The 27,542-nt window shown below is 38.2% G+C and overlaps 1 protein-coding gene across 1 annotated transcript in view; it reads left to right on the top strand.

The window, feature by feature from the left end:
- Nucleotides 1-204: 204 nt before the first annotated feature.
- CCDC81 (coiled-coil domain containing 81) overlaps nt 205-27,542 on the top strand; it is a 69,649-nt gene continuing 42,311 nt past the window's right edge. Inside the window, exons 1-5 of the mRNA XM_072610626.1 lie at nt 205-830; nt 20,973-21,034; nt 21,162-21,318; nt 25,354-25,610; nt 27,351-27,430. Of these exons, the coding sequence (XP_072466727.1) occupies nt 752-830; nt 20,973-21,034; nt 21,162-21,318; nt 25,354-25,610; nt 27,351-27,430 (635 nt within the window). The 5' untranslated portion in view covers nt 205-751. The remainder of the gene's footprint in view (nt 831-20,972; nt 21,035-21,161; nt 21,319-25,353; nt 25,611-27,350; nt 27,431-27,542) is intronic.

The raw sequence follows: 27,542 nt of genomic DNA, 5'->3' as shown, positions 1-27,542 counted from the left end.
GTGGGGCCTGCGAGGTATTTGACTCTGTGGTTCAGGTAGCCTTCGCTAGTGAAGAGGGGCGAGATGCAGAGCGCCCCTGAGCTCTTATTCCGCTGCCAGGCCCTGGGACTACCCTGGCTTGGCCCTTCCCGGGTCCGACAGGAGAGTGTGGGGGGCGGGGAGGGGTTGAGGCTGGGGGCGGGATCCCCTATTGTGACTCGTCTCCCAGCAACAGCGAAAGCCGCGGGAGCGTCCTAGCAACGCGGAGACGGTCCACCTCCAGCCCCCGCGCTTTGAGGTCCCGGAGTCTCCCCCTCTCATCCCCTCCACGGCACCCCCTTCTCCCGCACGCACACGCCCAGCCACCTCTCTTCTAGCTTGGCCAGGGCTGGGGGTGCGCTGCCACCGCGCCCTTAGGGAGCCCTAAGGCTTCTGGCTAGGGGGACTCCAAGGGACAGGGAAAGAGGCAGGGTGCTGGAAGAAATACCATTTAACAAGAGAAGCAAAACCAAAATAGTAGAGAGAGAGAGTGAGAGAATGAGATAGTGAAAAGAGAGAGCTAGTAAAAGCAAGTACTGAGAGAAAAAGGGAACTCAAGGAGAAAGAAGTGGTGCCCTGGAGGTGCCCAGGGGGCGTGAGAATTAATTTTAAACACAATATATCAAAACAAAGCAAGAAGAAAAGGTACAAAAAATCACAAAGAAAAAGAAACCAAGCGGCAAAATCCAAACTCAAGAAGTCACCGCACTGTTACAGGAATTCGGAAGCCAAGATGTTGGATACCATCCATCCAGCCCTCCTCGAATTAGGAAAACAGGTGTTCCCCACACTGCCTTCTCTGTCTCAGGATGGTAAGAAGTCTGGGTTACTGGGTGTTCCTAAGGGTGGGCTTGTCTGTCCGCTAGGCAAGGACTATGAATCTTAAGTGGCTCAGGAAGACGCCATGGATAAGTGGATGGATGAATGGATGGTTGTGGTGGTGGAAGGGGCTTTTGGTGTAGAAACAAGAATTTCTCAGATTGTTGTTCTTGGGATAGAATCTTATTTTAGATTGACTTTAATCTAAATGGGTTCTTTTGGGGAAGTTATAACCACCCTAGATTCCTTCTCAGGTAATACTTGGAAGGATGACCATGGCAGGACTCTGCTTTTGACCCAGAGTGTAAAATTACAGAGTTTTAGCATGAGAAGGGAGCTCAGAGGTCACGTCCAACTCAATTATTTTACAATTGAGAAATAAAGTCCTGGGGAACTAGTTCAAGGTCACAGAGAGTAAACGGTTTGGCTGATTCTATATGGTTGTTTCTGTATTTCAGGATGGCTACCTTCTTCTTCCTTGGACCCCCTATGCCTGTTTCCTTTTTGTTTCTATGACTCCATTGTCCTTCTACTTACTGAGAAGAAGGGTACTGCTCCTGGTTAAGAGGGTGGCATTTGGGTGGTGGAAAGAGATTGACTCCCCCTATAGGTCACTCGGAGGATACCTAGGGAGGAAATACTTAATATCTAGGGAGTTATTTGTAGTGGTGAAACTCTGAATGGTTCCTCCCTTGGGAAAATGATTGGCTACTATCCAAGGATCCTTCTGACTCTGAATCTATAATCTTGTGAACCTTTTTGTCAGAGTAGCACTTTAATGTCTACTAGGTGCTTTATAAGTGCTTGATCAATTGATTTAACAAGTGGGGATATAACAAAAGGTAATGGGTGTGTGGAAAAGGTCCCCACCTCTCAGCAATAGAAAACCACACTAAATTTATCAAAGGCCTCAGTTCTAATGTCAAGCCACTTGACTTTTTCCTGCCTCGGTTTTGTTTATGAAATGGAGACTGCATTATTACACACATGCATTTAAATATATGTTACCTCACAGAGATGGTGACATCAGCAAGAAAATTCTTTGAGCAAGTATTTACATTCTTTTTAAAAGTTTTATATTAATATATGGCACCAGTATTTGAAGTCTTAAACATTTTTTAACATCATAAATATTCATTGAGATTTTAAAAGATTATGGAAGGATGACATAAAATTAAAACAAAAAAACCCCTGAAAATCAGTCTGGGATAATTAATGTATTCCTCTTTCCTTCTCTTTTTTCCCCAACCTGGGCAAGGTGTATGTGTGCTACAGACATGGTTTGGACACCAGGCCTCCTCCCTGTGTACTTGTTCAGTCATGTCTGTCTCTCTGTGATACCATTTGAGGTATCCTTGGCAAAGATACTGGTGTGGTTTGCCATTTCCTTCTCTAGCTCATTTTACAGATGAGGAAACTAAAGCAAACAAGGTTAAGTAACATGCCCAGGGTCACACAGCTAGTAAGTGTCTGAGGCTGGATTTGAACTCAGGAAGATGAGTCTTCCTTACTATAGGCCCAGCACTCTATCCACCTAGCTGTGCCACCTAGCTGTCCTGTACACTAGCAACTGTTAAAGGAGGGAATATTTTCATTCTTGTCTTTGTATCCTAGACACTTCACATACACTAGATCTTTAATAAATATTTGTTGAATTGAATAAATTATATATACTTATTAAAAAGCACAATTAGAAAGAGTCCTTTCCTGCAAGGCTCCTTTACATTACCTAGTCCTGGCTCTTAACCCCCTATACCCCATCCTTTTCTTTTAAAATAATGATCAATGGACAACAGGGGAATTTATTTTGCTTGACCACACGTCTTAGTTACAGGGGTTTTCTTTTTCATTTTTCAGTTGGAGATGGAAAGAAATAAATGCTTGTGAATTGAAAATAAATAAAAGTGGTCAAAAGGAAAGCACTAATGAGGATAAATTAGTAGAGCTTTCATAGAGAATGATGATTAAATGCCTTTTAAATCTGCTCATTCCCTTCTTTTTCATGCGTACCCCACCCCACTACCCCCACCATCCCAAAAAGAGGGGTGTTAGTGTAGGAAGGAACTTCAGATTTCAAAACAGGTCAAATGAATCCCCTCATATTGTCCATTTCTTGCCTTTGATCAGAGTGCCTCAATTAGGCATCTATGGGGTTTGTTGCTTAGGCTTAGTTAGGCTGTTTTTCTGTGCTTGGTCAGTATTTCCACCAGTGAATAAAGTTCTAAGTTTAAGAATAAATGTTTGCTGAGGGTAAGTAAGGAAGGCATTTTTACTTTGGCTTTAACCTCCAGGTCTCAGCATATTTCTATACCAAGCACACAGTGTGTACTTCATGCCTCATGTTTTAAAAAAACAAGGTTTTGTTGATGTATCTTGCTTCTTACATCATCATAATTATCCCCAGTATCTCTTTCCTTTTCCTTCCTAGAGAGTTATCCCTTATAACAAATATTTCTTTTAAAGAGGAAGAAAAATCAGCATCAGTTGTAAGCTCTGGGCATACAAATGCAAATAAGTTAGACTCTTGCTGCTCTCAAGGGTCTTCTGTTCTAAGGAGGAGCACAATAAATAATGCAGAGCTATAAAGGGTAGTGGTACACATCATATATATCAGCATGTTTTAGAAAAGGTTGGGAGGTGTTGTGGAGGCCTGTTTGAGGGCGAGATAAGCTCAAGTTCACTTATGAAAGTTCAGGGTCTCAGGCTCAGGACCAGGGTTCCAGGGAGATGGGGTTGAGGAGGAAGGCCTGGTTCCCTTTACCTTCTTGAGCCCAAGTTTTCTTTACTGTAAAATGAAGGACTTGGGTTACATAGCTGATCTAACTCTCAGTTTGTGACTCTGTGGGACTGAGATATAATCAAAATGGAAGAAATGGATATAAAAGACATAATCAAGGATTGTTCTTCTGGGGAGTGGACAGTGATTCTCAGTGACTTTTCACTATGGTTGATTTGATTTTGCCATAACCACCATTTTAATTCTGAAAAGTGTTGTCTCAGTTGAGATTTTAGCAAAGGGTAAACTGAAACAGATCTCTGAGCAAGATAATATTTATTAGCAGGCATGTCAATAAATGGGTTCTGTGGCTTGCCTCTATTTATGCCAAAGACTCCAGCAAAAGGACAGTTCTTCTTATGCAGGATTTTGGGGAATGCATAACAAAGAACAGAACAGATGACATCATGGAATTAAGGACAACATGATCGGTTATGGAGCTGAAGCACAGGGAACAACATGATTGGTTGGAAGTTTGGTAATAGGGGTCAGCAATGACTTCTTCTCCAATGAGACTTTGTCTGGTAGGTATGAGATAGTGGACTCAGTCTACTGGACATTAAACCAGACATCCTTGAGGGTAGCTTGGTAGAAGAAAAATATCAGGTCCAGACTCTCTTGGTTTCTCACATATTCTCCAAGGTCAGTTAAATTTCTTGAGTCAGGAGAGCTGGATTTCTAAACTTTATAAACATTATAGGCCAGCTGAACTCTGAACTAAGTTTAGAGACAAAGAATCAACTTAGAGCTATTACAGGAGAAAAAGCAGTCATAGGACAAAATCAATTACTTATAACTAGAATCAATAAGAAAATTATACAGGATCAATTTTATCTTCTCACTTCCTCCCTTTTGATCAGGAGAGATAAACATGTCTCATTGATCAGTTATCTATAATCAAATCTACCAAATCGTCAATATGCTCATTATCAATAGTAGGGTGCATTAACACGAGTTTCTCAGGTGGGAAGTTCAGAACAGGTTTTAACACAGTAACTAATGCGAAGTTGAGAAAGAATAACAAGAAAACTGAATCATAGCAGACGACGTAGTAAAAATATCTAAAATGATGGATTAAATTTAGAAGGAGGTTTACATGTCTCAAGGCAATTAAGAAAACTCAGAAAACAAATACTTGGGAAGCCAAAAGCCATAATAATACAATAATGATCATTAACATTAACTAATATTGTCTCCTGGCATCCCCGTAAACCATTCCCAAAGTTCATTTTGTCAGCCCAATTCATCTTGGATCTCAGCTATCCCATGTATTCTAGTCTGGTCTGGGAGCATTTTATAAGCCCCGAGAGCAGCTCCAAAGTGGTCTCCTCCTTAGTAGCTTTACTTCTCTGGTTCCATATTCCTTGTGAAAATTCTTGCTAGTCATTTACAAAACAGATCTTGTACTTTAATACAACCTCTTAAACATTACTTCTCCAATAATTAGTTAATACCAGCTCAAACTTTGTTGTTCTGATAACATTAAATTAGGAACCCATAGTCCACTTGAAACTTCAGAGAATTTCAGTTTTAGATACTCCTTGCTGTTTCCATGTTTATCTAAACTCTGTACCTGACATAAACACTGCTAACCACAAGCTAAAGGAAGAATCTTAAAACAAAACAAAACAAAACCTGAGAATCTGAATAATGAGTAGATGAGTCCTTCTGGTTAAAGATTTAATATTTACCAAAGTAGATATAGAAGCTAGGGCCACGTGCTTTTTAAAGTTAGCATTGGATCCATTATCATTTAACTCTCTATGATGTAAGCTGGCAAACTCTTATATTGATATATTTAAGAAATTCAGATACAAACTGAAAAATCAAAAGCTGAGTATTTTAAAATATCACAGAAGGAAGAACTCTTAAAATTTTCCAAATTACATGTATAATTACATATTGCATATTTTACATATATATACATACATATATTCATTTGATCTTTTTTCCAAAATTTTACTCAACTTTTTACTTTTTAAATTTTTACTTAAATTATTTAGAATTCTAAATTTAAATACTATTTAATTTAAATTAGTTCCAATTCAATTGAATCCCCCCTAAGCAAGATTAGAGACTGATGAGAATTTAATCCTCACATAAAAACATAGATTACAGAACAGTTTTTATAAACAGATGACCTTTACTACACAAACGAATTTACTTAAAATTTGCCAAGTTAACTTCAATTATAGCAAAAAGTCCTTGAATGGAATGTGTAAATACACCAAATTCCAAACTGTATACAAAGAACAGTGCCCATCAAATGAGTTGCCTCTATAGCAAAACATGTTTACACTATAGGACATGCTCTACAGGCAAATATTAATCCCAAATTAAATAATAAACCTAAACAAAATTGACTTCTCCTTTGAGGTAGCAACAAGATATTCCATGAGTTACTCTCCTTCAAGAAAACTGATTGCACGGAAATTCTTTTCTTTAAGACAAATCTGAAGATGTTTCTGATTTTTTCCACTTAAAAGTATTTTATTTTTTCCAATTACATGTAAAGATAGTTTTAAACACTCATTTTATATGATTTTGAGTTCCAGATTTTTTTCTCCCACCCTCCCTCCCCTGCCCCTTCTCCTTTTTCTTCCCTTGAAAGCAAGCCATCCGATTTAGGCTATAAGATATTTCTGATTTTAACTTGCACTAATTAATAGATTTGTATTTTGGTCCCGCAAACTCTCACATGATTGTTTATTCTGAAAAAATTAGAGACTTTTCCCAATACACAAACAAAGGTCATCATAAATAGGCAGATGACAAGGTCAAATACCCTTTTCCTTAGTTGTTCAGGATATGGTATTGGATTGAAGACAACAAGAGGTGCTATGGTGTTGCAGCAATAAGATTCAATATAAAACTCACTGCTTAACTTGTCCTGGGGTTAGAGAGGAAGAAGCAGGGACATGATTTTCACAGTATCCATACTGGTCCTCTGGCCCAAACTCAAGGGCACAGAATGACTTAGTACATATATGACAGGATAAAGCATCCTCAGTTCCAGGTAAGAATAGTATAAGCAAGTATAAGCAAGATAGCATTTATTAGCAGGGGCATGCCACCTGCCGATAAATGTGTCAAAGAGTTGCCTCCATGAATGTCAAAGTCTCTAAGAGCCGTTCCTCTTATATAGGGTTTTGGGGAGTATAGAACACAATAGGGTAGATGACATCATAGAATTAAGGGCAACATGACTGGTTACAGAGGGGAAGCACAGATAACAAATTGGTTGGACGTTTGATAATGAGGGGTAGCAATGACCTCTCCCGCCATCCCCCCCAATCCTCTCCAGATGTTAAGAAGTACTCATTGTCTAAGTGGAGATATGAGATAGTGACCCAGGCTCTTGGACAGCAAGATATCAGGCCCAAACTCCCTTGCTTTATCACACATTCAGTTACATTTCTTTACTCAGCAACTTTGATAGAATTAACTCTTTTCAGCATTATAAAGATCTAAGAAAATTCCAAAAGACTCATGATAGAAAATGCTATTCACATCCAAAGGAAGAACTGAAAAAGTCTGAATGCAGATCAAAGCACACTATTTTCTCTCTCTTTTTTTTTGTCTGTTCTTTCTTATGGTTTTTCCCTTTGGTTCTAATTCTTCTTTATGGCATGACTAATGTGGAAATACATTTAATATGATTGTGCATGTAGAACCTATATCAAATTGCACTCCATCTTGGGGAGGGAAAAATAGAGAAGGAGAAAATTTAGAGCACAAAATCTTACAGAAGTGAATGTTGAAAATGAAAAACAAATAAATAATATTAAAAAATTTTCTTTAGTTGGAAGAGCTAGATTTCTAAATTTTACTCATTATAGGCCTGCTGACCTCTCAACTAACTTCAGAGACAAGCTATGCAGTTATGAGACAAAACCAGTTACTTGCATGTAGGATCAATAAGAAAATGACACAAGAAAATTTTATCTTCTCAGTGTCAACAGCATCTTATATGTTTCTTTTTTTTTTTAATTTTTAACATTTATTTTCACACAATTTTGGGTTACAAATTTTCTCCCCTTTTATCCCCTCCCCCCCCCCAAACCCGAGCTTTCTAATTGCCCCTGTGACCTATCTGCTCTCTCCTCTATCCTCCCTCCCTGCCCTTGTCTCCGTCTTCTCTTTTGTCCTGTAGGACCAGATAGCTTTCTTGACCCCTTAACCTGTATTTCTTGTTACCCAGTGGTAAGAACATTACATTTGGTCCTAACACTTTGAGTTCTAACCTCCTTAGCTCCCTCCTTCTCCACCCCTTCCCCTTGAAAGACAGGCAATTCAATATAGGCCATATCTGTTTAGTTTTGCAAATGATTTCCATACTAGTTGTATTGTATAGGACTAATTATATTTCCCTCCATCCTATCCTGTCCCCCTTTACTTCTATTTTCTTATGGTCCTTTCCCTCCCCATGAGTGTCGACCTTGTATTGCATTCTCCTCCCCATGCCCTCCCCTCCACCCTGCTTGTGCCCCTGTCCCCCACTCTCCTGTATTATGAGATAGGTTTTCCTATCAAAATGAGTGTGCATTATATTCTTTCCTTTAGTGGAATGTGATGAGAGTAGACCTCATGTTTTTCTCTTGCCTCCCCTCTTTATCCCACCACTAATAAGTCTTTTGCTTGCCTCTTTTATGAGAGATAATTTGCCCCATATAACTTCTCCCTTTCTCCTCCCAATATTTCTCACTGCTTGATACCATTTTTTTTTTTAATATATGATCCCATCCTCTTCAATTCACTCTGTGCACTCTGTCTCTATGTATGTGTGCATGTGTGCATGTCTGTGTGTGTGTACTCCCACCCAGTGCCCAGATACTGAAATGTTTCAAGAGTTATAAATATTGTCTTTCCATGTAGGAATGTAAACAGTTCAACTTTAGTAAGTCCCTTATGATTTCTCTTTGCTGTTCGCCTTTTTATGGTTCTCTTCATTCTTGTGTTAGAAAGTCAAATTTTCTTTCTAGCTCTGGTCTTTTCATCAGGAAAATTTGAAAGTCTTCTATTTCATTGAAAGACCATTTTTTCTCCTGAAGTATTATACTCAGTTTTGCTGGGTAGGTGATTCTTGGCTTCAGTCCTAGTTCCTTTGACTTCTGGAATATCCTATTCCATTCCCTTCTATCCCTCAATGTAGAGGGTGCCAGATCTTGTGCTATCCTGATTGTATTTCCACAATACTTGAATTGTTTCTTTCTAGCTGCTTGCAATATTTTCTCTTTCACCTGGGAATTCTGGAATTTGGCCACAATGCTCCTAGGAGTTTCTCTTTTTGGATCTCTTTCATGCGGTGTTCTGCGGATTCCTTGAATATTTATTTTGCCTTCTGGTTCTAGAATCTCAGGGCAATTTTCCTTGATAATTTCATGGAAGATGATGTCTAAGCTCTTCTTTTGATCATGATTTTCAGGTAGTCCCAGAATTTTTACATTGTCTCTCCTGATTCTATTTTCCAGGTCAGTTGTTTTTCCAATAAGATATGTTCTGCGTGGTATGTTCTGAGATATCTGTCTTTCTCGAAAAGTCCTTAGCGTCCATCCGTACCATTCCAGTTTTGAAAGATCTATTTTCTTCAGTGAGCTTTTGAATCTCCTTTTCCATTTGGTTAATTCTGCTTTTGAAAGCATTCTTCTCCTCATTGGCCCCTTGCACCTCCCTTGCCAGCTGAGTTAGGCTAGTTCTCAAGGTGCCAATTTCTTCAAGATTTTTTGGTTCTCCTTTAGCAGGGAGCTGATCTGCTTTTCATGCTTCTCCCTCATCCCTCTCATTTCCCTTCCCAGTCTTTCCTCCACCTCTCTAACTTGATTTTCAAAATTCCTCTTGAGCTCTTCCATGGCCCGAGCCCATTGGGTGGGCTGGGACACAGAATCCTTGATTTCTGTGTCTTTGCCTGATGGCAAGCATTGTTCCTCCCCATCAGAAAGGAAGGGAGGAAGTGTCTTTTCTCTGGTAAAGTACCCTTCAATAGTTTTATTTCTTTTCCCTTTTCTTGGCATTTTCTCCAACCAGTGGCCTGACCTCTGAATGTTCTCCTCACACCCACCTCGCCTCCTGGTCCTCCCAGCCAGCGTTTGGGGACTGAGATTCAAATGCTGCTTCCCACCTTAGGATTTTTGGCGGGGGCAGGGCTGCTATTCAGTGTGAGAATTAAGTTCAGGTGGTCAGGGGCAGGACCGCCTCTCAGGCATAGTTCCCTCTGGGGGTTTATGCACAGACCTTCCACAATGGATCCAGGCTCCTGCCCGTTTGGGGAGCCCCCGTCAGCAGCCGCCTCTCAGCCCCCACCTCCCGGGGGGGGCCCGAGCCTTGGGGGCACCCCACTCCCCTCTCAACTCGCCAAAGAGACTCTCTCACCCACCCCTGTCAGTCACTTGTTGGTGGGGGGGCCCGTGCCGTGGCTGAAGATCCCGCCTCCAGAGCCCTCTCAGATCTGTGCCTCTCGGAGCCGTGGCCGCCGCCGCCGCAGGTCCGGGCTGGGCTCCGCGTCTGCAATGCGACGGACCTTTTGCGAGAGGTTTGCAGGTCCCTCTGTGGGTGGGGGGACCCGCGTGGCAGCTGGAGATCCCGTCCCCGTAGCCCTCTCGGATCTCCTCCCCTCAGTGTTGCGGCCGCGGCAGGGCCGCACTCTGCTCCCCGTCCCGGCGCCCAGTCCACAGCGCGAAGGACCCCCGCGAGAGGTCCGCAGGTCTCTCTGGAGCAGGAATCTCCCTCGCTCCAATACTCCGTGGTCTCTGGGTGCAGAATTCGCCCTGGCTTGGTCCCCTCTAGCCGTTCTGTGGTTTGTGTGTTCGGAGCTATGTGTATGTGCATCTTTCTACTTCGCCATCTTGGCTCCGCCCCCCATCTTATATGTTTCTTTAGAAAATTAAAGACAATTAAAATTAGTTTTGTTTGGAGAATTTAGTGAGATATGGCAGAACCTCTGGGGACCTTAGAACCTCAATGCTGGAAGCCATGTGTATGGTCACATAAAGTCATTTTATGTATAATGACTGAATAGGAATCTCCTTGCATTGTTCTCCAGGGGGTTCTTTACCCCTTTCTAGAGGGAAAAAAACCAAATTATGGTTTAGAAGAATTGATTTATTCTTCTCTTTCATAACTTTGTTAATTAAAATTTTCATCAAGCAAAGCAGCAAGGTTGATTTTAGCAGATTCAGCCCTACCCTAAGTAATACCTCTTCAGGTTGATTCAGCAAAAAAAAGTAAAGTTGCCAATTAGAATCTGTCAAATCCTGTTTTAGCTGAAAGAAGTATATTATTTCTCTCAGCACCTGTTAAAATTGCTTTTTCAGAAAAAGCTTTTGAGAAAATATAACACTCATTTATGCTAAGAATATAGGAATAAATGGACCTCTCCTTATATGACAAATAGTATTTCTCCAAAACCAAGAATCAGCAGGATATGTAATAGACATAACCTAGAGGATGTTACAGTACTATCAGGGGGAAAACAAGGATATCCATTATCAACTTTACTATTTACTATTTAACATGGCACTAGAAATGGCACTTCTAGCAGTAAGAGAAGAAAAAGAAAGGGAATAAGCCAAGAGGAAATAAAATTATCACTTTTTGCAGTGACATTATGTGTATATAGAGAACTGGAAAGAGTCAAAATATTAATTGAAGCAATTAATGAAGAAAACAAAGTTAATAGGGATATGAAATAAAACCACATAAATCATCAGTCTTTCTGTAAATTATCATTAAAACCCAGCAGGAAGAGATAGAGAAATTCCATTCAAAATATCTACAAAATATAAAATATATTTAGGATTCCACTGATTCTGACCACACAGCAAAGAAATGAAGCAACTACAAGCACTCTTTATAGAAATGACAGACCTAAATAACGGGATATATTTAAAAGCTCAAGGACAGGGCCATTCAATCTTATAAAAATGACAATACTGAGTAAATGACTTTACTTATTCAGTGCTGTGCCAATCAAAGAAAATTATGTTAGACCTACCCCTTAGAATATATTCTATATCCTATATGATATACAATGCTATAGACCATACGTACTGTCACAGTCTTTGTAACACATACATATAGTCCAGCAGAACAAATCCACAAGTTTTTCATGCGCAGCAGTGTATATGTCATTGTTCATCATGAGCCCATTCCTTCTTCATCAGGAGGTGGGTAGCATGATTCACCAGTCCTCTGGAATCTTGGCTTCTGCATTGATTGGTGTCCTTAAGTCTTTCCAAGCTTTTTTCCTTACAATATCATGGTACTTCATAAATTGTGGTCTTGATTCTGCTTGCTTTATGGGGCATCTAGGTGGTACAATGGATGGAGCATTGGGCCTGGAAGATCTGAGTTCAAATCCAGCCTCAGACACTTATTAGCCATGTGACCCTGAGCAAGTAACTTACCCTTGTCAAAGGAATAAGCATTTATATAGTGTGCTAAGTTTTGTTTTTTTTTTTTACAAAAAATTATCTTCTTTGATTCTTAACAACAGTCCTGGGAGATAGCTGCTATTATTATCCACATTTTCCATTTGAGGAAAGTGAGGCAAAATAGAGGTTAAGTGACTTTTCCAGGTTCATACAGGGTCATACAATGGATGTGAATCCAAGTTGTTCTAACACCAAGCCCAGTCCCCCATCAGACTGTGCTACTAGCAGCTTTCTTTCTGTATGTGAGTTTTAGTAGGTGAGCTCCTAAGTGTTTTGTATATTCTCCATCTATTTAGAATGGACTTTCCCTATCTCTTCCTGCTGGATTTTTTGTTTTGGTTGATGATTTGTTTAGCTTTATTTAACATCTTGTTATTTTGACTTAGTTTTGTTTCAGTTACTTTTTTTAGATGACTCACCTGGATTCTCTGTGTAGATCATTCTATCATTTCCAAAAAGCAGTCATTTTGTTTCCTCTTTCCTTATGTGTGTTCCCTCGATTTCTTTTCCTTGACTTTTTGCTAGAGCTAGCATTTCTAGTGCTGTATTAAATATTATGTTATATATTATATATATTATGTTATATATATAAATGTTATAATAGATAGCCTTGCTTTCCCCTGATCTCAATATAAAGCTCTCTAGTTTATCTCTATTATATATCCTATTGGTTCTTGGTTTAAGATAGATACTACTTACAATTACTATTTTTTTAGTGTTCTTAGCAGAAATGGGTGTTATATTTTTGTCAAAAGCCTTTTCTCCATCTATTGCTGTAATCCTATGATGTTGATTATTTTTTCTTATTAATATGTTCAATTATATGTATAGTTTTCTTAATATAGAACTAACCTTGTATTCTTGGCATATATCCTAACTGGTCATAACAAGTAATATTTTATGGGCTGCATATTTGCTCGCATATTCTTTAGGGACATTTGTGTATAGTTTTCTTTCTAATTTGTGGTCCTCTGGTTTAAGTACCAAGACAACATCTGTATCATTAAAGGCTTTTTGGAGGGATCCCTTCTTTTCCTATTTTTGCAGTTTTTGTAACATTGGAACTGTTCTCTGAATGTCTAATAGAATTCACTTGTAAATCAATTTGGAATCGATGTTTTCTTTCTTTAGATGTTTGTTTAGTGCTTAGTTGTTTTCCCCCCCACCACCAGATTGAGTCATTTAAGTGTTCTTTTCTTTTAATCTAAATATTTTTAAATTTTGTAGCCCTTTATCAATTTCATTTAAATTTGTCAGTTTGGGGGCATATTACTGGGCAAAAGAGTTTCTAATAATTTTCTTCATTTTTTGTTATGATTTCTCTTTCTTCTCTTCTTATACATATACTGATTATTCCCAGATTTATATATCCAACCTTAGTATCTCTCCTAGGCTTTTGACTTAACATCACCAAATACCTTTTGGATACGTTGAATTAGATGTGCCACATATATCTCAAATTAACCGTGCCTAAGAGAGAACTCTTTTCCAAAGAGAACTCTTAAATTTTCTGCCTTAAACTATACCCTATTCCTAATTTTCCTATTATTGTTGAGGGCACCACCATCATCCTAATGACCCAGGCTCACAATTTCATCACCAAGCTCAATTACTCACTCTTATTCACCTTTCATATTAAATCTGTTGTCGTCTTTCTATCTTCCTACCATCTCTCGACTACATCCTCTTCTCTCTACTCACAAAGCCACCATGATGGTGTAGACCTTCAACACCTCATGTCTGGACTATTGCAATTGCCATCTGATTGACCTCTTCTGCCTCAAGTCTCTCCCAACTCCAATTCATTTTCATCTTAGCTACCAAAATAATTTTCTTAAGCTGCAGGTCTGACTAGATTACCTTATTACTCAATTAATTCCTATGGCTCCCTATTACCTCTGTGATCAAATATAAAGCCACATGTTTGGCATTTAGAGCCCTTTGCAATCAGTCCCTTTCTACCTTTTCAGTACTACTACTCTATGAATTCCATTATCCTGCCACTATGATCTTGTTACTTTTCACAAGTGCCTCTCTATCTCCAACTCCTTGACTTTGTACTGGCTATCACCCAAGCCTAGAATGCTCTCCTTCCTTACTTCTCTTTCCTGACCTCACTAGCTTCCTTTAAGACTCAGCTCAGATCCTACCTTCTCTGTAGGAGGCCTTTCCCCCTCCATTACTCTTAGTACCTTCCCTCTAAGACTAGCTTCCATATATACTGTATCTCTTGTATGTATGGTTATTTGTATGTTGTGTCTTCCATCAGAATGTGAGCTCTTTGAATGAAAATGCCTTTCTGTGCATTCCTAGCACTTAGTACAACGCTTAACACATAGTAAGTGCTGAATTAATAAATGCTGATTGAGCAACTTTTTTCATTTTTGATAGAGGCAATTTGGTTTTCCTTTCTATTTTTTTAAAAATCAGACTAGCTAATTATTGTTGCTTTTTCAAGCTAGCTTCTCATTTTATTTATCAATTCATTTTTTTTTTCAATTTTGTTATTCTCTTTGTTTTTCACAATTTTTATTTTGACACTTAGTAGGGGTTTTAAAATTTGTTGACTTTCTGAGTTTTTAGTTCCACAATCAATTCACTGATCTTTCTGGGTATTCTTTGTTTTTGAAGAAAGTGCTTAGAAACATAGTTTTCCTCTCAGGACTGCTTTGGCTGTTCCCATATACTTTTGTATGTTGGCTAATTGTTTTCATTTTATTTGATGAAGTTTTCTACTTTTTATGATTTATTATTTGACCTATGAATTTTTTTAGAATGAAGATATTTTATCTTCAATTAGTCTTTAATCCTTTCTTCAGAAAACTTATTGAATATAATTTTTACTATTTTTGCTTATAGGTATTTTATGAAATTTTTATACTCTACTATTGGGTCAGTTTTTGTAAATATGCTGTGTACAATTGTGAAATGTATAGTCATTTCTGTTTCCATTGAGTAATTGGCAGCTCTTCAAGCTTTTATTCAGGTTCTTGATTTATTTCGTTTGACTTTTTATTAGATTTATCTAGATCTGATTCTCCTAACCATGATAGTTTTACTATCTTTTTTTTTATGGTAAGTTGATTAACTTTTTCTTTAAATATTTAAATGATGTTTAGCACACATGTATTAAACACTGATATTTATTATTTATATTGTCCTTAAGTGAAATGTAGTTTCCCTGTTTATCCCTCTTAATCTAGTCTAATTTTATCGTTGCCTTGTCTGAGATTATGATGATTCCTCCTGCTTTCTGAGTTCACTTGAAGCATAAAATCCAGCCCCTAACTTTAACTTTGTTTGCATCTTTCTGTTTCGTATTTGTTTAAAATAAATAGTGTATTATTAGGTACTGTTTTTTAATCTATTTTGCTCTCTTCTCTTATGGGTGAGCTCATCCTATTCACACTTAACATTATGATTAATTGTGTGTCCTATCTGAGGTGTCCTGCAGCTAATGAAATGGTTGAAGAGAGCCAGTAGTTAAATTTTCAGCTTGAGACTTTGTGCCTTAAAAGTTGGCAAGTGTTACAAATCAAGACTTTCTTTTTTTAAAAATTATCTCTACTTAAGAAAGTGGTGTTGTATATATTAATATATTAATATTAATTATTAATATTAATAATGCAGATCAAACTAGAAAAGTGAATCATTCATGATTTTATTTTCTTGGGGAGAGCAGTTGTTAAACATCTATCAGCGTGCCTTGATTCTATCTTTCTGTGCTTTCTCTTCCCTTTGACTGCTCTCCTTTATGATGAAGAAGAAAATGTTGAGAGAAGAGGACTGTGCTGAACATTGTTAGTGATCTATATTTTATGGAAATGTTCTTGCATTCCAATGCTCTTCTTCTCATCCAGTCCCCCATTATGAGTTCTTGATCATTCAATCTATAAACATTTATTGAGCACTTACTGTATGCCAGGCAAGATCCTAAGTGCTGGGAATGCACAGTCCCTGTCCTCAAGGAACTCGCATTCTAATGAGAAAGACAGCTTGCAAATAACTGTATACCTATAGTTACATACATATATTTGTATAATACATATATATGTGTATATATACACACACAGTTACATACATACATATAAGAGATAATGCAGTGTAAATGGATGGTAATCAAAGTGAAGGCCCTAACAACAGAGGGTAAGGAAAGGCCTCCTACTGAAAGAAGGTGGGATTTGACCTGAGCCTTGAAGGAAGCTAGGAAAACCAGGAACCAGAGGTAAGGAGGGAGAACATCACAGACTTGAGTGACAGCCAGTGCAAAGTCAGAGAATTGGGAAATGGAGGGTCATACGTGAGGGAAAATACATGACAAAGAGGTCAGTGTAGCTGAATCATGGAATGAGTAGAGAGGAGTAAAATCTAAGTAGCCTGGAAAAGGTAGGAAGAAGCTGGTTGTAAAACACTCTAAATGTCAAACAGATGGTTTTATATTTGACCCTGGAAGTAACAGGGAATCATTGGAATTTTTAAAGTAGCAAGATGACTTGGTTAGACCCACACTTTAGGGAAATTACTTTGGCAGCTGAGGGGAGAATGGATTAGAGTGCGGAGAGACTTCCTTCCTTCCTTCCTTCCTTTTTCCATTCCTCTCTTCCTCCCTCCCTTTCTTCCTCCCTATACTCCTGTATATTGGGAGAGATCTCACCTGTGGGATTCCTGACCTCAAATTAGCCTCTTCTCAAACTGGGAAGAAATACAAGTCTCAGAGTATCTACAAGGACTGTTAAATCTATGCTGAGCTTTGATGGGTAAGTTATCCTTGGTTATAGACTTTTAGATTTTTGCCTTCTGGAATAGTATTTCAAGCTTTATTTTCCTTGATAGTCATAACTGTTAGATCTTATATGATCTTGACTTGGTATTTGAGCTCTTTCTTTTTGGCTGATTGTGGTGTATTTTATTTGAACTGAAAGTTCTGAATTTTGGTTATGACATTCCTAGGAGTTTTCATTTGAGAGTTTCTTTTAGGAAGTAACCACTGGATTATTTCCATGTCATTTTGCCATCTGACTCTAATAGGTCTGGGGAATTTTCATTCATGATTTCTTGAAATATGATAGCTAGACTTTTTAAATGGTCAAAATTTTCAGGTTGTCTAATCCTTACATTTTCTCTCCTTGACCTATTTTCTATTAGTTATTTGTGATAGACAATATCTGACATCTCCTAGGAGACACCTAGGGCAGCTATAGGTGGCATATTAGATAGAGTGTTCGGTCAGGAATCAGGAAGACTCATCTTTAAGAGTTCAAATCTGGCCTCAGACACATACTAGTGGTGTGACCCTGGGCAAGTCACTTAACCCTGTTTGCCTTAGCTCCTCATTTGTGAAATGAATTGAAGAAGGCAATGCCAAACCACTGCAGTATCTCTGCTGAGAATACCCCAAATGGGGTCACAGAGAGTCAGAGATGACTGAAATGATTGAATAATGACAACATTTTGCACCTCTTGTATAAGATGTTTATTTTTGCAATTCTCTCCTCTGGAACTCTAATTTCATATATTTGTAAGGTACTTTGCAAATCTTAAAGCACTTTTACATTACTATGATTCTTGAGGATGATAATAGTAAGAATATGATCATTTAAATATGATCATTTCTTCTAGAAATTCTAGTAAGATTTGTAGCAAATCTATGATTTGCCTTGAGGCTTTGCTTATATGTAATGTACAATTATTATTTTCTTCTTGGTATGTTGAACATCCCTGGATCCATAATACTTTTTTATCGTCAGTGTTTATTGAGTTTATTCATTTTTCTAGCCTTATTTCCATAACTATCACTTAGTGCCAGGTGCTAGGTAGTCTTTTGTCCCTTTTATGGCTTTTTCGATCATCTCACTAGATGGTCTGTTCTCCCTGGGACTTTCTTGTTCACGGTGCTAGGTGATCTATGGTCCTCCCCTCCCTGTGTTCCCTTGATCAGAGTGATGGGTAGTGTTCTGTCCTCACTGAGGCTTCCTTGTTCAGGGTGCTGGATGGGCTTCTGTCTCTACCCCCACCCTCACTCCATGCTTTCTTATTTGTGGTAGACTTCTCCTCTACTGGGGTTTCCTTCTTCATGGTTCTGGGTTGTCTTCTATTCCCCTTGGGACTTCCTCGATCAAGATTCTGAGAGACCTTGGTTCTTGGAAGCTAGCTGTTTTCCATATTCTTTGGATAATTGGGGGGCTAGGGCTCTGTGTGATTATTGTATTGTGTGAAATGTATAGCATTTTGTCTATTACTCTTGGGGCTTTCCCAAGCAGAGTTTTGGGTGGTTTTCTGTTTTTACTTGTGCCTGTACTAGCTTCTTTGGGAAAATTCTTTCTCAAGGATCTGCATCTTCTGACTATATTTCTGTATACTTTTAGGATGGATGAAAGGACTCCCTGAAATTTTTTTTTTGGATATCTTTGGTCATCACTTAATTTAATGCTGCTTTTAGATAATTTTTGGCCTAAAAGTGGGGGAGCTGGGCACTTGTTTGATCTACCATGTGATCATGGTACCACAGTATATCAAGTTATACCTTAACTTTCTCTCCCAGAGACAGACTCCTACACTTATATGAAGTTTTGTGGAGAGGTGAGGGAGGTTGATTAAAAGGTGTTGGGTGTCTCTTCTCTACTGCCATTGACTTGAATCCCTACCACCTGCTCTATCCCCGCTCCTATTGTTAGGATGAATTATTAGCACTCTCATTTTATTTCGCTGTTCACATCAGTCAGCTTTTAAAAACTGATATTTACTTCAAAGATATGAGAACAAAACCATATAAGAATTTCACACTCCCAACACATTAGGGGACATATTCTCCCCTAAAGCACATCAAATCTGTGGTAAGTAGGCTCTCAAAGCTTAGTTCAGTTCCTACATAACATTGGCTATGTGTCCAAAGGTAAATAGCCCTTGTCTTAGCTACCACTGGGCTGAGGTCACAAAGTCATTCCCAAAAGCTACTCCTTGTTTCTTAGGAATTGGCTCTGGAATCCAGACTCTAAAATGATGGGATGTTGAGGCACCCTCTGCACGTTTTGAAGCTCATGGGGTTGGAGACTCCAATGCCCCTTCATCTAAAAGAACACATGCAATGGTCATGGACTGGGCCCTTTCATGGGGCCATATGGCCTCTCCCTCTACAGCATGGTGTTTCACCAGATGTCATGGAAAAGAGTCATATCACCAGGAACAGAGTAGCCCAAAGACTAAGGCAGGCTCATGATGATAGAAGGGGGTAGGCTAAGGTTTTTTGAATGTCTCAGTCCACAAAGAACCTCTAGTTCATTATGTGGTTGCCAGCTAGAACCAATTACAAAATGACTACGCATACTCTACAGTTTCTTCCAGGTGTTTCTCTTACATATCTTGTAAGGAAGTTGATGGGGGTCTGTGCATACTTCATTAGGAAGTCCATAGGCACTTATAAATCCTTTTTAAAATTAATTAAATTAAACCAGATGACGGAATTTCTTGTATTTCCATTCACAAAAGTCTTTTGATGATCAATGTTTTTAAACATTTTTTGATATATATTATAATTCTTAATGAGACTGAAAGTTTTAACAAACTATTAAGAACAAAGATCAATTTGTGGATGAGCGATGGGCATTTAGCAACTTATAAATAAAGCTGATATACTATTGTATTCATACAGTACATAAGTACTCCACTTATCTGGAAATTACTTAGTCAGCAGCCTCAGCTCTTTGTAAAATAGAACACAGCTGGAAACCTGAAAGTAAAATAAGGCCCCCTGAGGAGTCAGATTGGTGGCTTGCTCATTTTATACACTGGAGTACTTTAACAGCCTATAATCCTATTATTTTAGACACAATATTAACAAACTTAGTTATTTGGTTTTATAGTCCACAGCAGCTAATAATTAGCAATATAATTTAGAAATATTTTCATCTAACATGGTTAAAATGAAAAGGTTTTTGTCACTGAAAGTTTTAATGCCTGTAAAGTATTTCCTGTGAAGTAGGGAGTGAAATTATTACTATACCCTTTATACAGATGAGGAAACTGAGGGTCAGAAAAGGTAAATGACTGGTCCATGATTACACAACAAGTCGGTATTTAGAGCTGAGATTTGATTCCCCTTTCAACAGTTCTCATGTGTGGAACTCCTCATTTCCCATGGATTTTGTACTGTCGTTCAGGCTTCTTTGTAATTCTTTAAGAAGCCGAGATGTGAAAGGGGACAGAGGCCATGTAGTCCGACACTCTCATTTTATAGCTTGGAGACTGAAGTGAATTTATCCAAGGTCACACTAGTGGTACATGAACTGATTTGGAGTAATGTGAACAGAACCAGGAAAACACTGTATACAGCAACAGTAACATTGTGCGATGATCTACTATAATAGATTTAGCTCTTCTCAGCAATACTAGGATTTAAGGCTTAGTATTATTCTAAGACAATTTCAAAGACTCACTATGGAAAATGTTATACACATCCAGAGAAAGAACTATGGAGTCTGAATGCATATCAAAGTATATGATTTTCTCTTTCTTTTTTCCTTCTTTCTTGTGGTTTTCCCCTTTTGTTCTGATCTTTCATTCACAACATGACTGAAGTAGAAATATGTTCAATATGCTCATACATGTGTAGCCTATATCAGATTACATGCTGCCTTGGGGAGGGAGAAGAGGAGGGAAAATTTAGAACTCAAAATTTTATAAAAGTGAATTTTGAAAACTAGTAATAAATAAATAAAATTTTTTAAATCAACTAGTGATAAACATCCAAGGGAGTTATGAATCAGGATTCTCTGACTTCAGAAGAACTACTTCTTTCCACCAAACCACTTTGCCACTTTCCGTAAATAGGGCACTTGCCACCTTTATCTTGATTCTGCATTTCAGCCCAAGAGGACATTTAATAAGTAACAGAGACTCATAGATGATATTTTATATTTTTCCTCCCATTTCAGAAGTCTCTAACATCTGGGCAAACGTGTCAGAATTTGTGGAACGGCAGCTCTCCTTACGCAAGGTAGGCTTAACGTTTTCATCATCTTTGTGTTAGTCACAGAGAGCAAGCTGATATAGTAGTACAATATGGATCATGGATTGTCATGGTTGTTCAGTCGTGTTTCATTTGCTGTCCCTTCTTATTCCAGGGGGTCCAGATTCCAGGATTTGGGACCTTCACCTTCGTAAGGCAAAGGCTTGATGTGGGCAACAATAAGTTTATTCTCCTTCAGAGGCCTGTGTTTGTGATAGCCGAGAAGTTTGCCCAAATGCATGGACTCAAACAAAACAAAATATTTACTCCTGGTAAATGTTTCTTAAGTTTAATTAAGTCAACCTTCTTACTGGATGTGGATACAGAGAAAAATATGAAAGGGCAAAATGTGGTCAACGTTTGTTTTACTTTTCTCCTCCAGCTTACAGATCATAACATGACATTCATTTAATCAGGAAACATTTAGTAAGCATCTACTGGGTGTAGACAACAATGTGTTACACACACTGGGGGAGATAGAAATTTTAGGGAAGTCATGGTTAATAGCTCTAGCTTAGTTTGTTAGGTGATAAGATAGCGGTACAATTTATTACAGCAATACAATGTTACAGAATAAGTGAATTAGGAAATTACCATGCCAAATGCCATATGGGGTCAGGGGACCTTAATTCTGTCAGGTGTGCCAGGGATTGGGGTCCTATGGGAAATTAATGATATTCATAGATCTGCCCACACATTTAAATATTAATATTGAAGATTGTAGGTACTGAAAGTATTCCCCCCCACCTTGATGGAGGGGTGGGATCTGATGAGGGTAAATGGTCCCCAACAGCCCCTCCTTCCGTGAATGGGTGTTGTAACTATTTCCTGGAGGGAATTATCTCTTACCAGGCACATCATTCCCAAAGGGGTTAGCCTTCATAAGACATAAGAATTCTTCAGCAGAGTTAACATACTTGGGGACACTTAGTTTCCTCCAGATTCCAGTTGCATGGTCCTTCAATAATTTGTAACTATTAGTTTATTTCTCTTTCTATGGGGGTCAGTAAACCTTGCCTCGGTTCCAAGCTTTCTCAGTCATCCTTTCCAAAGTAATATTCTATATGGTGATTGGAGGTAAATATAAATAGAGTCAGAAGACCTGGGTTTCAATCTTGGTTCATTCTCTTACTTATGTACTTTTGGAAAAGTCACTTCTCTCCTCTGGTTCCGTCCCACATCATTAACTGCCTTGTGGGCATTTCAAATTCTTCATGTCCAAAACTTATCTTTCCCTGAAAACCTGCCCCTCTTCCAAGCTCCCCTATTTTCATATTTATGAAGCATCTGCTATGTGCCAGGCATTGTGCTTAGCACTGGTGATACAAAACCAATTCCTGCTCTCAAGGAACACAAAGTCTAAGGGAGGAGACAATATGAATGCAACCATACATAAGCTAGCTTTAGGATAAGTTGGAAACGATCAAAGGGAAAAGGCATGAATATTAAGGGGAACCAGGAAATGCTTCTTGTAGAAGGAGGGTCTTAACTGAGACCTGAAGCAAGAGAGAGTAGAGTAGCCAAGAGGCAGAGTTGAAGAGGGAAAGCAGCCAGCGAAAATGTCAGAAATAGGGAGACAAAACGTCTTGTGCCAGGAACATGAGAGAGGTCAGTGCCTCTGGATTGAAGAATACAAGGTGAGGGTTTGTCAGGAGTGTAAGCTGTAAGGCTAAAAATGTAGGAGAGGGCAAATGCCAAAAGGAAGACTATATTTAATCTGAGCTACTTAAATGAATATCAGGAGGTGACATGGTCAGACTTGTGTTTTTACTTGGTGGGGAATACTTTTCTTTACCTCTGGCTCATGAAATCAAGTTCTTCCTTTAATACATAGGTCAAGTATCTTGTACTTCATTATTTGGGCAGCTAGGTGGTGGAGTGGATAGAGTACCAGTGCAGGAGTCAGGAAGACCTGAGTTCAAATCTCACCTCAGACACTTGACACTCACTAGCTGTGTGGACAAGTCACAACCCCAATTGCCTCATCCTGGGTCATCTTCAGTCATCCTGATGAATATCTGGTAACTGGATTCAGATGACTCTGGAGGAGAAGTGAGGCTGGTGACCTGCACAGCCCTCCTTCACTCAAAAAAAACAAAGTCAAGTGCAAGTCATGTCATCATTTCTCTGATGGCATGGTCTTCAGCAACGAAGGACGAGCACACACACACACACACACTTTGTATTTCACTATCTTGTATTTGTTTGTATTTATTCTCTTTATATTTAGTGTTTATATTTATAATATAAATATATAGATATATAATATCTATATATTTATATTAAAAATATATATAAATATATAATATTTATATTAAAAATAAATATATAAATAAAAATATATAATATATAAAATATATAAAATTATATATATAAAATATAATATAAAATATTTATTTTCCTATTAAGATGTAAGTTCTTTGAAAAGAAGGGATTGCTTCATTCTTTGCATTTGTGTGCCCAGCAACTAGCACCTAGTATGTATTTAATAGAAGTTTTGTCTCATGGTTGATCAACCTTTCTGGGCCTCAATTCCCTCATCTGTATATAGCCCCATCTCTCCAGCATACCCTCCAACTTGCACTTGTAGCTGTAAAGCCATTCTCCTAAAACAATTTCTTATGGGCCCCCACCAGTGTGTTCACCATTTAACAGACAGCTGGTTGACACAGCTTAAAGAAAGGCAAATGGCATAGCCAAAGCAATAGCAACAGAATACATCCTCCATAAACCTGAGGTTTGTTTTTTTAAAGTAAATACACAAGATATTACTTGTATAAGTGGGCATACACAGAGTACAATGGTATGGAAATACACATATAAATAACACATGTGGCCAAAGCAACTCACAACTCTGAAAACGTAGCTGTTCACCCTGGATACAGTATATTTGCTGGAGGCAACTTTGATGGGCTCCCTGGACCTGTTCACTTCTATAGCTCAATTGGACTCCATAGTTAGACTTGTTAGGTCTCCTCTATGCTGGGTGCAATGTTTTCTGTTAGATGAGTTGCCCTGTTGTAAGACACCATTACCAATAGAAACATGCAGAAAAATCTACTTTTCTCCAGTGTGCTCTATAAGAGCTGCAAGGGAAAAGGCAAAAAAGTAATCCCTTTTCAGAGATAAATCCTTCCTCCATAGCCTCTACTGTCAGAGATAGAGATTGATCCTTCTCAACTGACAGAACTTCTGTTTAAGCTGGATTGCTTGCATTTATCTATAGGTTTAATTTTTTTTCAATGAATAAAAAATAATTTTCTCTCTCTTCAACCTCCTCACCCCCATTGGAAAAAACAAAACAAAACAAAACAAAACAAAAGCAAAGTGTTTGTAATAAATTTGCATAGTCAAACAAAACAGATTCCTGTATTGGACATGTCTCTATATCTTTCTGCATCCTCAGTCTACCAACTCTGTCAAGAGTTTGGTAGCATGCATCATTACTGATCCTTTAGAATTGTAGATGGTCGTTGCTTTGATCAGAGTTCTTAAGTCTTTCAAAGATCTTTATGTTTTTGCTATGATATAAATTGTTCTGGTTTGACATCGCACAGCACCAATTAATACAAGTGTTCCCAGGTTTTTCAAAAATCATACCTTTCATAATTTTTTAGAGCACAATAGTATTTCACTACATTCTTATACCATAATTTTTTTCCATAATCCTCCAGTTAATGGGTATCCACAAAAGAGCTGCTATAAGTATTTTTGCCCATATGGGTCTTGTTTTCCTCCTTTAATCTCTTTGGGAATAAGCCTAGTAGTTGTGTGTTGGGTCAAAGGGTATGCACAGTTTAGTAACTTTTGATTCATAGTTCCAAATTGCTTTCCCTAGTGTTGAAAAATATAGTTCAGGATTAAGAAATGAAAGAAACCAATGTTTTGCAGATTACTAAGAAGGGCTTGCACATGTGTATATACACACACATATATTTGTACACATATATGTACATATATGTATACACACATATATATGTATATATACACCCAATGAATTTAAGAGAAGGTGCTTCTTCCTGAATTTCCTCATGAATATTTCTTAAAATAAAATACTTTACTCTCCCTGCCCCCATTCCCCTATGCTAGGTGCTTATATACAAAGACAAATATTTTCTACTAAGTGAGAGATGTCATTTAGGATGTTTATATTTAAAAATTTTGCATTTATAATCCGTAGGAAGAATACTTATAAACAAACTATTTGTAAAACATTTTGAATTATTAAGCACAGATTAGATAGTTGTTTATGAGTATACATGATCTATATTCTAATTTTCTCTCCCATTTATTTTTTTCCCCACTAGGTGATATCCCAGTCGTTCAGCTTAACTTCGTCATGATATCCCTGGAGGGTCCTTTTAACAGGGATGTGGTGGAAGGATGTGTGAAGGAAACATTGCTCTTTTTATCCCGATCCATTTCTGTCAAACAAAATGTGGAGTTTACATTCAAGGGAATAGGGGTCCTCATGATTAGAGACAGCAAAGTGAAGATGAGATTTTATAAGGACTTCTTGTGTGCCATGGATGGAAGTGGGAATCTGGTTAAAGCTCTTTCAAATGTAAATTGATTTATTCCTTCTTCTAACTACCTCTCCCAAATGGTACCAATGAATTATATAATGAATCCCCAATGAATTTTCTTGGAGTAGGGCACACTACTACTATCACTCTAAAATGAACCCTTAAGAAAAGCTCAAGTTGAGAGGATCATAGAATTTAGAACTGAAAGAGACCTTAGAGGTCATCTAAACTAATTCCCTCATTTTACAAGTGAGGAAACTGAGACCTAAAGAATGTGATGAAGGTCATGTAGGTGGTAAATGGCAGATTTGAACTCGAATCCTCTTACTCCAAATCCAACCTACTTACCATTGCGCTCACAGCTCCTTCAATGAGAACTTCGTTAAGGCTGTCCAAGTCTTTACTTTATTAATTACTTAGTGGAGAGGTTTGTTGAGTAGGCAGCTTTTGTTTAGGAACATAGGATTTGGAACTGGAGATGACCAATTTATTCTTCTTATTTTATAGATGAAGAAACTGAGGTTAAGGAGATTTGATCATTGACACAGAAATAGCAAAAGTGGCAGAGCGAAGATCCAAATGCACATTTCCAAACTCTTATCTCAATGCTTTTTTTCCCCTCTGTACCCATGAGCCATTGCCAACTGAAGATAAATCATAAATGAAAGAAAACCATATTTCATAGGATGATGCTATTCAGGCCATCATAGTCCAACTTCCTTATTTTACAAGTGAGGAAACAGACCCAGAGAAGTTCATTGACTTAACCAAGGTCATATGTCTAGCAAGGATAAGGATTAGGACGCCTAAGTGATATTCCCAGTTCTATCAAAAACCAGGTTAGCCACCTTGGGCAAGTTACTTCTCTCTAAGTCTCAGATTTTCTCATTTGGAGAATTTGGGGTTTGGATTATAAAGTCTCAAAAGTTCCTTCTGGCTCTGAAATTTGATTATTAAGTCTAATGTAACATCAGAATGTTAGACATTTTTATTGAAGGTGGGAAAAAAGGCAAAGATGGTGTGCTCAACATATTTAAAAAGGACACAAAATCAGAAGAAATAATGAGTGCATTGGAGGATAGTCAGGATCGGAAAGGATCTTGACATCTTAGAACAAGGGCTCTAGAGCAAGTGTGTCATAGACCCCTTGAGCTGTTAGTCTAGAGAGTAATAGATGTCTCAGAAGAGTATATTTTAATGCACCAAAAAGCTAATGAGATCTTGTACCTTATTGTTGCTTAATATTTTAGCAAGGGCTACATTAAGAGATTCCTGGAGTAAGTAGGAGATAGTCTCCCTTCATCATTACTCATCAGGAGTACCATGTTTATTCATGGGCACCATAGTTTAAGAAGGATGTTGGTAAGATGGAGAAGTGATAAGGAATTCCTTACCAAGTGATAAGGAATAACAATGCACATAGACATATAGAGAAGGGTAAGCAGAATGGTGAAAGGCCTTGAAGGCATGTCATATCAGAATCAGTTGAAAAATGAGAACATTTAGCTGGCAAAAAGAAGATGTTAGAGATCAATGGATTATCTGTCTTCAAGTACTTCAATGGATGTCATGAAAGGGGATTAGAATGAACAGTTTTTAAAAAACTGTTAAAGATTGTAAAAATTGGGCAACTAGCCATGACTCAGTGACATTTGTCTGTCAGTCTATCCTTCAACTCCTATAGCTGTTGATGTCTATTAGACTGTTAAAAAAGTCCCAATCTTTATTTTCTGGGGCAAAGATGCACATTTTTAACCTTTTGCTTCATTGTGGTACAGAGGCCTGGGACGACGGACTCAGTGATTTCTAACAGAGAGGGTACTGCACAGCGTCCTTGTAGTGTGTGCGCTTTCCCAAGGTGAGTACACCTCTCTAGTTCACACATCTACTCTACTTGCTCTGACTTGTTTGTTTTGATTTCAGGGAGATTGCTTTGACTGGCTGGGCCCTAACCCACTCATCATTCCCTT

The sequence above is a fragment of the Notamacropus eugenii genome, chromosome 5, assembly GCF_028372415.1.
Source record: "Notamacropus eugenii isolate mMacEug1 chromosome 5, mMacEug1.pri_v2, whole genome shotgun sequence".
Classification (NCBI taxonomy): domain Eukaryota; kingdom Metazoa; phylum Chordata; class Mammalia; order Diprotodontia; family Macropodidae; genus Notamacropus; species Notamacropus eugenii.
This window is presented reverse-complemented; position numbering and strand designations above follow the sequence as displayed.